This window comes from Lissotriton helveticus, chromosome 10 (assembly GCF_964261635.1).
Source record: "Lissotriton helveticus chromosome 10, aLisHel1.1, whole genome shotgun sequence".
NCBI classification, from domain to species: Eukaryota; Metazoa; Chordata; class Amphibia; order Caudata; family Salamandridae; genus Lissotriton; species Lissotriton helveticus.
The window spans coordinates 1,166,883,758-1,166,901,470 of record NC_136071.1 but is presented as its reverse complement, the minus strand read 5'-3'; the positions used below and the strand labels follow the sequence as shown (position 1 = coordinate 1,166,901,470).

The 17,713-nt window shown below is 46.9% G+C and overlaps 1 protein-coding gene across 1 annotated transcript in view; it reads right to left on the bottom strand.

The window, feature by feature from the left end:
- Positions 1-2,116: 2,116 nt before the first annotated feature.
- SGO1 (shugoshin 1) overlaps positions 2,117-17,713 on the bottom strand; it is a 105,009-nt gene continuing 89,412 nt past the window's right edge. Inside the window, exon 10 of the mRNA XM_078663995.1 lies at positions 2,117-3,301. Coding sequence (XP_078520121.1) covers positions 3,163-3,301 — 139 coding nt within the window. The 3' untranslated portion in view covers positions 2,117-3,162. The remainder of the gene's footprint in view (positions 3,302-17,713) is intronic.

Here is a 17,713-nt window from a genome sequence, read left to right as displayed (position 1 = left end):
TTAGGACCGCAAAGCCAAACTGCACATCACAATCATGGAAAAGCGTGTAAAGCCTGGCCCTGGTCAAAGTTGCGGACACGTCCTTGGTCCCGAGAGCAATACAGAGAGAAGCCATCATTCCATGCGAAATAATCAGGTAAGTCCAAATCGAAAAAAACACAAAATGAGACTTCCCACCTCTTCTTGCCAATCTCATCAGGAGAAGTCGGTGGGCTACTCGTCTATCTCTGTCCCCTCTCAGAACCCCTCTCTTCACTGATCAGCTTCCTGAGCTGGTTCTGATGTAGCCAGAATCCCCAGGTCCACTTCCAACGCCACAGCAGACCCAGAACTTTCAAGGAAGACACTTTTTTTTGTCCGCTTTCGACTATCTGGTGGGCTTTTGGGTCCCATGGGTCTGAGAAGGCCACCAGTCAGGTTTTCGCTGACCGTTCTGTCCCAGTTCGTGAGGGTCCGACCAGACTCCAAAACTTACCAGACTTGTCACATAAGGAAGAGACCTGTGCCGGTTCCCCGTGCATCGATGCTGGCACTGACACCAGCAAAGGAAGAACTATCAGAGCCAGAAGCGGATCTGCAGGAAATTCGGATAAAGTCGCAGCCTCTTCAGCCTCAGTCTGATTCAAATTTATGACAATGAAAGCCTGTTTTGGGATATGCATGAGGCCAATGGCCTAGACTCATCCACCCTCTGATATTGGCCTTAACTCACCACCTGGTCCATCTACAGAGATCAGGATGACAACAGAAGCCCTGAATCTACAATTGCCTTCAGTGGAGTCGTAAGCAAACATCTTCACCAAAGTTCTGTAGCCAAGACCGACTTCAGCAGAGTCATTCCTGCTCTTCATGGAGGCACTCTCATGGACAACAGGGCAAAACCAGGATATTGCCCTCCTGTCAGCCATCATTTAGCCAGGAGACACAGGCCAGCTCTGAGGACCCATCTATCCTCCTGGAGCATCAAACACCAGAGAACATAGAAGCATGGCAGTGTTTGGAAAACACATGTTCTTATCTGTCAGCCTTGCGCTTAGATCCGTCAATTCAAATTTCTTCCTAGGACGATGTTCAAATGTGCTGTGGGACATGTTGGCTGATATTTTGCCAGCGATCCCGATGACCTTCAACAAAGCATTTAGGGTGGCCAAGATGCAGCAAAATATATAATAAGGTCAGGCCTGGACACTGCCAATTGTCCAGGTACTAGTTTCTGCCTTATGATGGCCCAGGTACAGGTTCCTAAGATTTCATGAGGACAAATCTATCTCCCTCTCAAATTGATAACATATTACCAACAGTTCACCTTCACACCAGAAGATATAGGCCCTCATAAGCACCCACTGGCTGTTTTTTCCACAGTTCCCTCTCTTTTCAGGCTTGTCGTCCACATTAATAGAATCCTCTATCAATGTGAGATATATCGCATGAGACTCCCCTATTTATGATTCCATGGGAACTCGGTGTTCATAATATATATGTATTCTTCATCTAGATACTGTCAGCCTTTTAGATATATGTGACAAGCAACAACTAACTCAGATTATTGCAGCAAATAAGGAAACATCATAACCAAGATTGTGGGAGTCAGAGAGAGAACACTGGTAGAGGGAAACAGGGCCATGACGAATGGAACACGGAAAGGATTAGATTCCATACAAAGGTAAAGAACGCATGTAGTCTGTAGTAAAAGAAAGACCAGGCCACTTCATCAGTATCCCAGCTCTAAGCCCAGCTGGAGTACAACTGAATGAGGACAACCCCCTAAACAGACTAAATCACAGTACAGGTTTCAGCAAGACTATAACCAATGGCCTACACCCACACAGCAGAGAGCCAGAAGACTGGCAGCCCGCTGCAATATTGCAAAACGTAACTCCAGGTTTTCTATCTCGTTCGAATTCCATCGAGAGGGAAATTTCTACGGCCATCCTAGATCACACACTGTCATTAGATCAGAGCATATACATGGACACCTCCCCGAAGGTAGCCGCCAACAGTGTGAGGCGGGGTGGGGAGGAAGATCAGTCGGTGACCAGCTCTACATTAAAACTAAAGATGCCAATTATTAACCTTTTTCCACAAACCACTTAGAAAAGAAGTACCTCAGCATCCATAGCGGAAAAACATTTTTTATTAAAAAGGCCTGAGCAATGCGAAATACAATAAAAACCATTTACATTTCAACAGTTTGTGATCAGAGGTTAAAGAAAAGATGACAACGTTCACATTTAAACAACATAAAAGAAATAGCCAAGGCAGTTCTTATCCTTATTCAAAGGTACTTTTTTTAAATAGATAAATCAAAATACGATGGACTGACAGGTAAACTATACAACAAGAATTAGTTCAAACATTCATTTTTATCTAAATTGCAATCAAACAAACATGCATGCATCGAACAGCCTAGTTCTGCTAACAGAAGAATTTTTGTATAGGAATAAAACATAGGTTTGCCATAAAAAAGAAATTGTGCATGAGAAACAAAATATAGCCCACAGAATATTAACGGTTCATGACCATTAGACAAAATATATATTAACATTAAACGAACCACTCTCTGACAAAAGGTGGTAGATGACAACACAAAATGCAGCTTTCAATTTTACAATCCTTTTATCTATCTTAGTATGCCTCCCAATCAGAAGATGAACAGGTGATGGCGATAGAGGCAAAGGCTCTCGTGATAATTCTGTATTGAAAATATAATTAAATATATTGTTCTAGCTAATTTATTAAGCTCTCAAGGTTTTATTTTATAGGTTCCATCTCTATAAAACTATCAATTGATGATCACTGATTGATTATTTTTAAAATGTGCAGATCTATATTGAATAGCCGCATTTACCACATCTAATCAAAATTTGTGATTTTACAATGTTTGCCGGTTCTACACTGTTTCTCTGAAAATCAGCTTGATTTGTACACAAAAACGGTCCTGAGTTTCTCGCAATAAGAGTTTACAAATGCAGCTAACCTGGATTTCTGTATATGCATCTTACAGGGTTGTGAAGAATATGTACCAGGCCTGAAACAGAAATGCCCATCTTACAAAGAGTGATATTTAGAAAACATTTATTCCAGACGTTCTCCCCAGAGCTGAACTGCCTCCTTTGGTGATTTACACACTGCATCCATTTGGTAGTATGAGTAAAATGCATCCTACCGACACCCAACAAAGGCCTCGTTGTATCTGGTCAGAGATTTCCTCATGAAAGACTTGCGCTTCGAATCTTTATGTTTGAAAATAGGAGAACTTAAAAATTCAGTGTCCGTGAAACGATCTCCTCTTCGTAGTTTCCTATTAAAGAAAATAAAACACAGGACATTATCACAGTCACCCTGTCAAATAGTAAGGTCCCTGCAAATAAGCTGATATCTTCAAGAAGACCTTCCATAGGAGTTCACATTCTACAGCATATCTAAGGGGATGATTTGAGATAATTATGGCGTCCGCTACTATGCATGTAACACTTACGAGCCACAAAGTTCTACCATGAAAGGGATTACTCACCCTTCAAACATTAACACAATGGGTGCTGCCAGGTTGAGTAACAATAGTTAAGCCAAGAGCATTCAGATAATGTGAAGTATATCACCAAAGAATGATAATCACACATTCTTTATACTTCTGAGCCAGTTACATCGAAATGTTAAAGCTTTCCTAAAAATCAATAACAATTCATTAAAAAAAATAAAAAAAGGAAAGTAGACAGTTGCTGTAATGCCATGCTGGAAAACCTGAATCTCAAAACATTTATGTTTCTTTTACAAACAAATGATATAGATATTCAGCCTGTCTTTTTGTTGGTTGGTTGGTTGATTGCTTTATTTCGATATGCATATATCATAAAAGCATTACAAAAGATAAAACAGCATGTCGAAAAAGGGAGACTGTACATTTGGATTTAAAAAGAATAAGATCACAGTTAAGTAGAATAAAGTATCTAAAACAGCATTAAATTGATACGGCCAGTCTTTTAAGTCGAATCAACCAAGCCCATTTAAAAAATTTAGAGACAGCACAAACAATGTTGGGGGCTGTATTAGTTAAAAGTATCCGAAGGGCGACTGTGTACTGGCGGGTGCCCAATTCTCTGCAAATTGGTTTGAGCCATCGTGATCTAGGGCGCCCATAGTCCGGACATTCAAATAGAAGATGTGGCACAGTCTCTGGTTTGTCAGGGCATAGGGCACAGTAACGTGATGCAGGCTCTGACTTGTTCCACCTGGAGCAAAGGTCGGCGAGGGGTAGAGTTCCTAATCGGAATTTAATGTACAAGGACCGGTCCATGGCGATGGTGATTAGGTCCATGTAAGGCTCAAGCGCAGCAACATCTTTTATGAGCAGAAAGGCTGCAGTGGCTTTGCAGTGCTGCTGGTTACTGGTGCGCTTCGCGGAGACCCATTCCCAATACAGTTTTTTTAGAGAGTCCTTTGGGGGGGCTGAGCGGGTAAGCCAGCAGGATTCCAAGCCTAGGTCCCTTAAAAGTTGGTTGGTAGCCCTGAGCCATTTGATCTTCCGCCAACCAGTGGAGCGCATCACCTCTGCTAACCCGTCAGCGTAGGGTTTTAGATCCGGAACCCTCCACAGGCGGGCCCAAAGCAGGAGAGGACGAAGTCGTGCCTGATCCCCAATTGCTTTGCAGCCTACATCCATTAGCACCGGAACTGTTGGAGTGCTCGACGGGATAGCAAGGAGGTCTTTGATAAATTTGTTCTCGGCCTTGCTCAGGGAGACCAGTTTGCCTTGACCCCACAGTTCAGCTCCGTAGAGTGACGCGGAGACAGCTCGTGCTTTATAGATGTCGATCAGTGGGGCAACGCAATGTTTGGTAGAACTGCTGTACTCCTTGAGTAGGGCCCCTCCAACCCTTTTGTGGCCAATTATCATTTTGTTGATGTGTGCGGTCCAGTTCATTGAATCACTTAGACGGATTCCCAGGTAGTCAAATTCAGCCACTCTTTCAAGGGGGGTTGAGTTCAGAACAGGGGGACGGCCCAGTTTGCGGGGGGGGTGCATGACTAAATACTTAGTCTTGTCCATGTTAATGACAAGGCCTCTGGTGGTGCAAAAGTGCTGGAAGCGATCCAAGAGTTTCTGAAGGCCTTGGGGCGTCTTTGAGATGAGGAGGGTGTCGTCCGCGAACAGTAGTGTTGGAATTTTTACGCCTCCCAGAGTGGGAGCGTCTGCTGGTTCGCCTAGCAGGTGCTCTACCACCCCATTAATATAAAGGGAAAATAGGGTGGGAGCCAACACACAGCCCTGCCGCACTCCCCTCTCGACCCTGATCTTATCGGTCATTTCCCCGTGTAGGCCCCATCTAACCTGGGCAAAGGTGGCATTATGCAATTTGATGAGCAGGTTAAGTATGTACGGGGGCATCCCTAAGCCGTGCAACACCCTCCAGAGTTCCTCCCTCGGAACCAGGTCAAAGGCAGTCTTTAGGTCTATAAAGGCCAGGTAAAGACTGCCTTTGCCTAGCTCCACCACCTTCCAATACAATACCATAAGCCTAAACACTTGTTCTATAGTTCCGGTACCTGACCGAAAACCGGCTTGCATATCGGACAAGATGTGGTTGTCATCCACCCATTCTAAAATTCTTCCCAAGATAGCTTTCCCCGCCAGTTTCTGACTCGAGTCTATTAGGCTAATGGGCCTATAGTTCCCAGGAAGGTCCCTGCACCCCTTTTTAAAAATTGGTACTACCACAGCCCCTTTCCAGGAGTCTGGGACAGCACCTCCCATAATAATTACATTGAGAAGGTCAGAAATCAGTACCCCCCATTCATCTGCATAGGCTCGAAGGATATCTCCTGGGAGGCCGTCCGGGCCAGCAGCTTTTAGTGGCACCAGGGTTTTAATCTGGTTAGTAACATCCCGTGCAGAGAACAAGGCCAGGTCTCTGTCTAGGGTGTATGGCGGGAGAATGAAGGGATCATTGAGCTGGCCTTCGATGGCTGAATAAAGTGCTTGGAAATGGGTGAGCCAGGTCTGGGGATTAATGCTACAGGTCCTGAGTGTATCATCAGGACGACTCCTATTTCCCACCAAGTCCCAGAAACCTTTGGCGTCTCTCCTTTTACTGGCTGCCAAAAGGTCCTGCCAGTAATTGTCCTCCCACTCCTTCTTTGCATTTTTTTGGCAAAGGGAATAGTGTCTTCTGGCCACCCTGGTCCTGATGGGCTTTTTGGATTTAACTGCTTCGATAAGAAGCGACTTCGCCTCCCTACACTTATCGTTAAACCAGCCCTGTCTAGCCCTTAAACGGGGATTCCTCCTATTGGTATTAACCGGGACTATAAAGAGGTCACTGATAGCCTGCGTTAGGGCACAGAACCTAGTAGTCACATTCGACAAACATCCGGCCTCGCAAGGCACAGGGTTGTCTAAAGCTGTGGTGAGAAGTTGCCTTATGGCATTAGTCTTCTCCTCTGAGAGGGACAGTTTTGCCCATTTGAGTCGTCGACCGCAATTGGAAACTGCTGTCGAGTCCGGGATGGAATTACAGAGAGTTCTACTCTCAGTGCCAGGTAGCCATCTATCAGACAGAGTGAGTGAGAGGAGATTGTGATCACTCTCTACGGAGGGTGAAATCACCATGTCTTTAACCATGCTCCACAGGTTAACGTCAAGAAGACAGTAATCAATTCTAGACGTGTGTCCAGGCCTGTTGTATGTATGGGCTCCTGCTTTATCTGATCCTGTCCTGCCATTAGCGGCCCTTAGTCCAAACTCCATGGTTATGGAGTTTAACTGGAGGGCCACCTCTGTCCAATTTTTAATGGGGCTGAGTTCTAAGGGCGGTATCCCCCACCTATTGTCATATGCCTCTTGGTCTTCCGAAATTTCGAGGCCTAGGGGCTCAAACGTACAGTTAAAAATCGCCTGCCACCAGAGTGCAATGCTTATAAGGGGACGAACGCAGCAGGGCTTCCAGGCAAGCTATAACTGGGGATTCTCTGCCCCCCTTTGTACCTCGGGCATAGATATTGAAAATATTTAAAATGACTCGACCCTGAGGGTTTTTCAGGGAAATATTAAGCAAGTCCGGGCATTTGGTGTCCCGCACCACCACCCTGCAATTAAGTTCAGAGGCCACCCAGATGAGGAGCCCGCCAGAGGGGCGCCCCCTACCAGATGCCGAGAGGACAGCTGGTGAGTAGTGGGTAGAATATCCTGCCTTGTGTAGAGGCTCCTTGCTCCATGTTTCCTGGAACAGGCATATGGAGTGTTGCTCCACAAGCGAGTCCCAGTTGGGCAGTGCCAACTTTCTCTCAAGGCCTGCTACGTTCCAACTGAGAACCCTAATAAGTGGGTCCGTCACAGCCGTAATGCCGCAGGTCTCGACAGGAGCTGGTGATCCTATGGCACCCTCGAGTGATAACCCGACTAAGAGGTCGGATGGCACCCTCACCTCCCCAGATTCCCCTAAAGTTTCGTCATCAACCTGGTCTCCTAATACTGACAAGGGGCTATGAATTTTAGCAGAAACAGGGGGAGCGACTCCGGCCCTCCTATTCGCAGAAAACTCGTGGGCAGCGTCACGAAGTCAACAACCCCCCGCGCCCCAAAACGGTGGGAGTGGGCGTGTGCACGCCTGCGTTACAGTATTACCTAAGAAGAATTGGCCCTGAATAGTGCTATTATGGGGGAGTTGTCCAGAATGGGTGGAAGGAGTGGTCGGGACAGTCCGTGGGTAGAAGAATGTTAAGTCGACTGCGTCAACACCCGTTCCAGCCGCGGATCGCCCTTGAGAGCATATCGAGTGGGCAACTCTTGCGTCTTGGAAATTAACCACCACACAATCTCCTTCAAAAGATTTTTTCCCGTGTCCAATCCAGCCCACCCTGCGTACGCCAAGAATTAGGCCGTCCGCTCCCGGAGGAAGGGGCCTGTTGATTTTCAGCCAGTGGATGACCTTATTCTTTAGCGCCTGATGGTTTTCCTGCTGGGTATCCTTGATAGGGGGGACTTTTATGAGGACAACAACAAACGGGTGGCACTCAGGGGGGAGGTTAACTGGGGGACACTTACGTGTTGGTTTCTGCGGAATAGCCACTGGAGAGGGGTTTTTAGGCGGAAGGGTGGTGGGTTTGGCCTTAAGAGTTGTCGCTGTACCGCCAATTTTGGCGTGTGGAGCAGCGCCGGATTGTGAATTAGGTCCCGTCCCTCCCTTCTGATGTTTCTTTTGGCCTGGATTGGGCACAGGAGTTGTTGCAGCTGGGGGGGGAATGTCATGCACTTGGGCAGCATGAGTGGAGACATTCGGCCTTGCCTGCCTCGCACCTGCCTGGGAGGCGACCGAAGAAGCATTCCCAGGGGCTGGTGACTTGGGCGGCAATGTCGACTGCTCTCCTGGAGGATGGCTCACTAAAGCCTCTTTTCCAGCGTTCCTAACCATCTTATCCTCGCTAGGCTTCGGCTGCAGTTTAAGCAGGGTTTTCAGGGAAAAGAAATTGTCCCTGGTGACCTGTTCAAATCGGTCAAGCCTGTCCCCCAGACTTTTAACTTGATCGATGAGTGGTACCAGAAGAGACTTGACCAGTTTTTCGATAGGCTCCAGGGAGAACCCCTCGTTAGCTAGGTCAAATGCTGCTGGGACCAGCGGGGGGGATAGCACTGTATCAGCTACAGTTTGAGGGGCGTTGGAATTCCCAGGTAGTACAGGTCCTCCGGCACCTAGAAGTGTGGGGCCCCTTTGGGGCTGATACCTGGGGTGCTTATTGAGCATGGAGTGACAACCCTTCCGAATGCTAGTCGCCCTTTTCCTTTTCCTTGGCACCCGGATAGATCGAGTCTGGGACAGTAGTTGTGGATCAGGTGCGGGAACAATGGGGCTGGATTGGGACAGAATGCCAAGGGAGCTGACTGTGGGAGGGTCGGGACAGGATTCTACAACCACAATACAAGGACTGGCTGGGTGAGGAGCTAATAACAGACTTTCTACCCCATCTGTTCCAACCTCTAATGAAGCAATATGCGACTCCCCGGGTAGGTCCCCAAGCAAGGGTGCAGGGGAGATGGAGATCAATGTGGACGTCGCATGTGCCGAAGGGGAACATTTGGAAGGGGGGAAGTCTAGTTAAAGGCGCCGTTCCGATATGGCGATCTCCTTGTCGATAACAGCCGCCACCCTGGTGAGGAATTTGTCCATGGAGCCAAACATTGCACCGCCTGGGGCACTTTCTCCGCCGCCCCTCAAGGCCTTACCAGAGCGAGTTGACATGCTGGAATCAGGGCCCACAGAGAAGCTCCAAGAATTTGGACCCGTTGCAGTGGGTGTAAGGGGGGTGGCCCAGCCCTGCCTCCTCCTGCCCCGGACGGCCACAGACGGCCCGCCCTTTGCCCGGGCTTCGCTCGGCGTCCCGCGAGACGGTAGGCGGCCTGCTGAAATAAGGGGCGTTGCAGGCTGGGGGCGTGGCTATCAGGGGGCGCGTCCACGATCTTCCTGGGTGTGCAGGGACTCCTTGGAGACGGAGTCTCTGCCGCGCACCACCGCTGAGCCAGCTGCCACACTCCGAGTCTCCCACACAATCCGCAGCACAGTCCTGCCGCCTGAGCCCACAGCCCTGAGCGCGAAGCGGGTGCGGCAAGCTGCAGCGCTGTTAGCAAGAATCCACAGGAGGGTCCAAGAACTGCTGCCCAGCCCAACACAACACACAGCAAGATGGTAGGTGTCCCACAGGCTCACAGGGAGAGCCCAACTATATCCACCTGGACAGGCTGGGGGCGTGGCTATCAGGGGGCGCGTCCACGATCTTCCTGGGTGTGCAGGGACTCCTGGGAGACGGAGTCTCTGCCGCGCACCACCGCTGAGCCAGCTGCCACACTCCGAGTCTCCCACACAATCCGCAGCACAGTCCTGCCGCCTGAGCCCACAGCCCTGAGCGCGAAGCGGGTGCGGCAAGCTGCAGCGCTGTTAGCAGGAATGCACAGGAGGGTCCAAGAACTGCTGCCCAGCCCAACACAACACACAGCAAGATGGTAGGTGTCCCACAGGCTCACAGGGAGAGCCCAACTATATCCACCTGGACAGGCTGGGGGCGTGGCTATCAGGGGGCGCGTCCACGATCTTCCTGGGTGTGCAGGGACTCCTGGGAGACGGAGTCTCTGCCGCGCACCACCGCTGAGCCAGCTGCCACACTCCGAGTCTCCCACACAATCCGCAGCACAGTCCTGCCGCCTGACCCACAGCCCTGAGCGCGAAGCGGGTGCGGCAAGCTGCAGCGCTGTTAGCAGGAATCCACAGGAGGGTCCAAGAACTGCTGCCCAGCCCAACACAACACACAGCAAGATGGTAGGTGTCCCACAGGCTCACAGGGAGAGCCCAACTATATCCACCTGGACAGGCTGGGGGCGTGGCTATCAGGGGGCGCGTCCACGATCTTCCTGGGTGTGCAGGGACTCCTGGGAGACGGAGTCTCTGCCACGCACCACCGCTGAGCCAGCTGCCACACTCCGAGTCTCCCACACAATCCGCAGCACAGTCCTGCCGCCTGAGCCCACAGCCCTGAGCGCGAAGCGGCACCCGCGAAGCGGGTGCGGCAAGCTGCAGCGCTGTTAGCAGGAATCCACAGGAGGGTCCAAGAACTGCTGCCCAGCCCAACACAACACACAGCAAGATGGTAGGTGTCTTTTTATGCTCTGTGGTTTATTGTTTAGCATTAGCAGAACTATCAGGTCTTGGGTTAAATAAAATTTAGGGCAGTAGGATACAAGCAAGGATCAGGCGAAGATGATAAACAAATGCACTTGCACTCCTAGAAATTGAAAATAGTGACAGGTCATTGTAAATACACTTGCACACCAGGACCTTCGATGCCTTCCTCTAGACCTGTTGAAATCTGTACAGGTAGGATGGAGAAGGGGAACAAATTATTATTAAGCAAACACGTAAAGTTTGGATTGTGGTTGCATCTGTTGCCGCATTTCAGTTAGAACCCGACGGCACCCACAACATATCTGCCATCTTCCTCATCTTCACCTCTATTCTCTCAACTCATGCCATCACAAATAAATGAAAGGATATGAAGCGGATGATCCGGAAGAAGGACCACTGAAGAGTAGGACCATTCAACCTCAAAGTATTCCTTTATTTAATACTCTAATCCACATTATGGGGAAATGTCATAGTATCCAGTCTCCTCGTATGGATGTAGTGAGAATGAAGCAGTCTACTATCACAGAATCTGCAAACACAAATCCTGAGGGATAGCATAGCTTTGCAGATTCCTTACAAGAACACACTTTCCAGAAGGCAGTCTGCATCCTGTACCTTTTATAGTATTGCACTGTTACCGGGTGGCGTTGTGTGCAATGTTCCTCAAAGGAGTATCGATTGTGCTTTGCACACGAGGGTTCGAATCCCATCCTCGTTGCCAAAATGTGGTGGGCTGGCCCCGAGCGTGCAGGAGGCACAAGTAGATGCTGTAGACGTGGCCATCTCCCAATTGACAACACTCACACCAGGCACCCAAACATTCCACTCATGTCAATCACAGTAACATTCTACATGAAACACTCACACTGGCTGAGCAGCTAGGTACAGCGAACATAATGTTGTGACCTGAGGATACTACAGTTGTCCCTTGACTTCACTCATTCACCAAGAATAAAACCCATGAGGTGGCCATTTTCCTGTAAGCTAATGGCCATGCTCCACTCTGAATCAAACCACTCTGGAAATATTAGACCTACAATATGGTTGTAATGATATGGGCACTTCAAGGTCCCTACCTGAGTAACTTGACTTAGAAATGTGAGGAGTCGTCTAGAAGGCAACAAATTCACTAGCGCCATGAAAAACCCTATAATCAACTTTGTCAGCGAGGTTTTCTGAAATAAAGATGAAAGCAGCAGAAGCTGAAAGGCCTTGCATCTCACTTAAGGAGAGGCTACGTTTGCTAGGAAGACCACTTTCCAATTGAAAAATTTGAAACAGTAGGAGTACAGGGGTTAAAAAGAAGGAACCAACAAAAACGGAGGGACCAAGTTATTGTACCAAGATGGAACCTGTAAGGAAGTTGGAAGAAATTGTTTTAGTAATTCTTTCAGAAATCTCGAAACCCGTAACATTTTTAAAAACAACTCGGGATTTGATGAATGAATACATGCAGAAATGACTGTGGGCTACATTTTCATTGATTGAATTGATATCTGCACTATTTCAACACAAAGAGGGTCCACACACTTACTGCAGCACCAATCATTGAAAAAATGACCATTTGCTCAAATAAATCATCCTGAGGGACGTTCATCTGATATGCCTGTAGGAACTTCACATGCAAAGGCAACTCAAACTGACAATTCTAACTTCTCAAATGGCCACTCTAAAGGTTTTACCTTTCGATCTGTGACAAGTTGTCCACCACAGCCAACGGCCATCGAGTCCCACGGCTCAGTTGAAGCAAATCTGGTTAGCAAGGATGCCGGGCCTTGTTGAATTCAAAGATATTGACTCAAGGCCTATATATATTTTGAATTACTCTCTGTGGCAGAGTGACTTGAGGAAAGGTAGAGTGGAGGGATTTCAAAAGTACAATGCAGTGACAAGGTATCGCCAAACTATCCAATCACGGGAAATTCTAGTTAACGGAAGGGAGTGGTGTATTTCCCATTTACCCAGGTAGCAAGTAGATAAGATTTCTGCAAATTCCCAGACCTGCAATAGCTACTGTAACATTCCCTAGAGAAGTTCCTACTTTTAGTTCGCAGAGGACAACATCTGTCTGTCTTCCCCACCAGAAGCGGAGTAAAGACATATTTCCTGGTCGATGGCTGAGTCCTATTGTACTACTGCTTCTTCACAAAGCAGACTTTATCCTATCCTTTCATTTTTTGTTCAAACAGACTCTCTAGACAAGGATATTTGTTAGATCACAAGTTGAGCAGGAAAACCATCACAGCCAACCTGACCACTCTTAATTCTAAGAAGTTTGTGACAAGTTATTTTCCGGGTACTACAGCAATGGCTGAGATAAGATCAGGGGGATTTGTTTGATCAATTTCAGCTGCAGTCAGGGTAGACTGTAAGGATTCCCTGCTAGCAAGTTGACAGGATACACCCACCTCTGTCAAAACACTGAATTGATACGACTATTTTGCACCGTAATCCTGCTGTTTTTTTCTTTAATGCTGTGCCATCTGAACGTGAAAATAAGCATCCTGAAGGTCCAGTGGGGTAAGGAGTCCTTGCAGCACCTCTTGCAAGGTCACGATTCTGAATTAATCCCTCTTGAGGAACTTATTCCGAAGGCCTATGTCTAGCATAATGCAAAGCCCCCACACGCTATCTTTTTTTGACACAAGGGAGTACCTGGAATAACTATTTCTAACTCTGTGGAAGGCACTAGTTCTCTCAGTCCCTTGGCTATGAAGGGCATCTCACGCATCAACATGTTTGCGTGAGAGGCACTTGGAGGCTTATTTTGGAAAGGGAATAGCCTAACTTATTCAGAAGAACCTGCAGGTCTAAAGTTTGTCCTGCAAAATTCAAAGAAGACCGACACCCATTCCTCCTACTGGAGTCTGGTGCAGAATGCATCAAGAAGACAGAGATTTGAAGGGGGTTGGATGTTTGTCTTCACCTATACAAGAGCAAACTGTTGTTGCTGCCCCTGTTAAACTATTGGCAATTGGTGAAAGAGTTTGCAGGGAAAGCAAAAAGTGTACTCACAGTTGCACACCTCTCTTTTCCAAGGAGTCACCTGCCTTTTTTCCCAAAACTAACAGTCAAGAAAATGGCATATCAAGTAATTAGGCGGCTTCGAAACCGCACAAAAAAAGTTGTCCCTATACTACCCCAGAACAAATGGAGTTGGAAACTGCATCCGCTGTGCTCAGGCGTTGATGTATGGCCTGCTTCACTACATTTATTCCATCAAACCATTAAGTCACAATAGAGCTTTCGCTTCACTTATGACAAGCTAGGAACCTCAAGCGCAGGTACAGTCCCGCAGGGCACTGACGGTATCAGATCTCACAAGATATATGACACTAGTGAATCTCAAAGCCTGTTACAAATCATTGCTTTGAAGTCATCAAGACTTTTGACTTCATATTAGAAGGGACTTGAGGGGATGATCTTCCTTAGTTTACACGATGAAGCAGGCACAAACAAACATGCATGGGGTGGGTAGAAAAGTAGAGCTTAGTTCTCAAACCCAGTCGGTTTCATGGTGGTGAATGTAGCCATAGCCGGGTCAGACACATTTTCCCATGCCTTAAGCACAATCTCGTTTACTGCATCAATGATGGAGAAAATGTGTCCAAAAGTGGAAAAATGCTGAAAATTGTGCTTCTTGCGAGTGACTCGCCATGCTGTCTTTCGTGAATTCCAGGCCAACATCTGAGCAGATAAGACCGCATCGGGAGTAAAAAAACAGGATGCTATTTCCTTAAATACGAACATATGTTAACATATATATGAAGTATAATGGTAATATTACCTGTAGGTGTAATGTTTTGTTATATTTGGCTGCTTAATTTGCTATAACGTGACAGTCAAAGTATGTGTACATGTTCTTCAGTTAAAAAAAAATTGTTGAAGCGTACAATTTTACAACTCCACTTATTTTCAAAGGTCTGCTTCCGAGACTCCGAATACACGCTTTAGTGCTTTTGCACTAATTTCTTGTTTATTATTAGGTCTCCCGTTTTTACAGTCTTTCTTTTTTTTAACATTTCCGTATGTATGTATCCATATTTTTTTGGGGTCATCATATTGGTATTTATCCATATTTATTTTATGTAGAAAAGCCAAATTTGAGAGCAGATTTATAGACCTGGGTATCTTGCTGGTGATATGTCACATTGGAATGGTTTGGAAATCCTCTAACTCACCCTGGCGGAATGCTGTGGGACGGCACCTGAAGGGGAATCTGCTGGCCATGCAAAAATTGTTAGAAGAGGCACTACCCTGGGATATAATGGTATTAGAGTTGCATAGCAAAAAGGATGAGATGACGCCATAGATGCATATAATATAAAATGTATATAAATTACAATGGTTGTATACTGTGATATGCTGGGAGTAAACTATGTCTTTTTTGAGATATTGTGCCATCACTTTTACAGCAGTATTACAAATGCCAGCTTCTGCACAATTTCTACCCTCTTTTTGACCACTAGGCACTTGTGTAATGGTTCTGAAATGCACTGTGCTCTGCTAATCAGGACTCAGTGTATGTGCTCTGACCCTTAAAAGGGTACATGTTTATTTGGCGTATTCACAATTGACATAACTTGCCTAACTTGTAAGTCCCTAGACTATGGAACCAAGGGCCTGCAAGTTAAAGTGTTGCTTGTGTACTGCAGCACTAATTGTGCCACCACAAGTGTGACAAGGCAAAAGCATGACTCCCAGCCTGCCACTGCTGGCAGACAGAGAAGTTGTAAACTGCTAACTTGACTTTCACATTTCAAGCCAAAGAAAAGGGCAAGCTTTCTTTTTGAAAATTTGCAAGCCACCCCGAAGGCAGGCCATCTGAGCCCTAAAGGTTGGGTGCATTATACTAAAACGTTGGACCTGGAGGTTCATGTTTTTTGAGGTCCTAACAGTAAAATCCAACAATATGTTTTTAATGTTGAAAGGCCAGTAGCCCCATTGGCATGTGCAGAGTTATATGCAGACATCTCAGTCCTAACTTCTCAATGGGACTACTAATGTTGATAGTTCAAGGTATCAAAATAATCTGTGCATTAAGTCAGATTTAAAGGTTACATTGAATTTAATAAATTACTGATGAGCAATATGTGACTTTAGTAAGTTGCCACTTTGTTGCTCAAGGTTTCCAGTGCAAGTTTACAATTGCAAACAGAGATCCCAGGACAGCCTGTAAAGAATCTGCCAGGGGAAGAGATGTTATCTCCTGGCAGGAAGAGACACAGGGTGTGAGCCAAAAAAGCGAGCTTCAAAGGGATGCCACCTCTGCTGGGCAAAGAGCAAGCACAAACTAGATGGCCTGGTCCTTTGTTGAGGTCGACAGGATGGTGTCAGGGACAGCGAGGGAAATCAGTGGTCAAACCAGGTTTCCCGTCGGCATGTAGCCCACAGCAAGCCAAACTCTTAGGCTGAGCTACTAAGTTCCACACACAGAGAAGGGTTCAGTCATCTTGGGAGTGGGAAGAACAGAGCACTCTGAAATATCTAGAGGCTACACTACGCAGGATCTTGTCAGGTGGGATAGGGTCCAAGTAGTCCATGGACTAGTGACCGCTACCTCCCCTGAAGGCATTTTCTGGGCATTAAAGAGGTACACGGGCCCCCCAGAACTTAGATCTCGCCTAGATTGGAGAGGAGGACCAAAGGAGGACTGCCCTACTGACTTTGGACCTGGCAAAGCGGCTGCATCGAAGTTGAACTGACCCTGTTGCTCCTTGGGCTAGCGAAGCTAGGAATGTGCTTGTGGTATCCTGCTCATGGAGAAGTCTTCCCTAGAGCCCAGCCAGTAGCACAGACTCCAAGAGTCAGCTGATGACTTCCTGTTCCCAGCAGAGGGCCACAAAAGCGGAGGCAGCCTGCTAGGAGGAATTGGTAGTCCAGATCATTGGATCGTCGCTCCTTGCCAAAGCGCAGCCTGGAAGACAAAGTCTCGATGCTCGAAAGTTGCACTCGATTCTGCTGGACCAGGGGGAGCCAAGGGAGTGCAGTTTAGTCACTCAGGAGGAGAGCATTCACCAGAAGAAGGGAAACAAACCACAGGTTGGGCTTTGACCAGAGTTCAGTGGCGATTGGACTTTTGCTGGACCAAAGAAGACATCAATTCAAGTTTTGGTGCTGTTTAAAGGCTTAACATTTGTTCCTTTGTTGAAGCCTGAGTGCACTAAGCCACAGCTACCCGGGGTTAAGCTAAAGTTTGATAAGAGGGCCTGACTGGACCGAAGACTATTATATAGTGAAGTCTCACAACCAGGCTATATACTAAAACCACACTTCCTCAGAGAGAGCTACCAGAAAGATGTACTAAAGTCACGGTAAAAAGTGGTGCTACATGGTCCAAAAAAGATTGAATGCATTTATAGTCAATGTAAATCTTGTTGTATATCCAGTGATTATTAGCTATAATGATGCTTGGAATGTAACCTAGAAAGAATCTCAGCTGTTTTATGTAAAACTCAATAAAGATATAAAAAACAAAATCGACACTTTATTGTAAGCTGAGGAACACATCTAGGTCCATCTGGTTCAATTAATTTCAGAAATGACAGCAGGCACCTATAGTTACTCTTCTTTCCAGTCTCCTCTCTCTCCCCTCCCATCCTCAGTATGTTATTTTCCATCTCTACTAATGTGCTCTCTTTTCTCCTTATCCCAGTTCTTTCTCCTCCATTTCTTTTGGTAACTATCGCTCATACAGCCCTGTAATATACTCTATGTCCTCAGTTACCTTCAACCTCTTTCTCCCTTTTCTCATTTCATGAAGTACCCTCTGCCTCCCTCAGGGACCATCGTTTCAATCAAGTACCTTCCATTCCTCCCAGGCATGGTTCTCTTATTTACCTTCAAAACCTCCAATGCCCCTGGTACTTTTCGCCACCATTCACTACTTGAACTCTCCAGCTACCACAAGTTGTCTTTTCCATCGTTTGCCTCAGGTACTCCCCTTCTATCTAGAACATTCTCTCCTCCAAGATACTCATCTTCTGTCCCCTCAAGTGTTCCCCTCTTCCTTTAGGTACATTACACCTCAGCTATGCCAGGTGCAC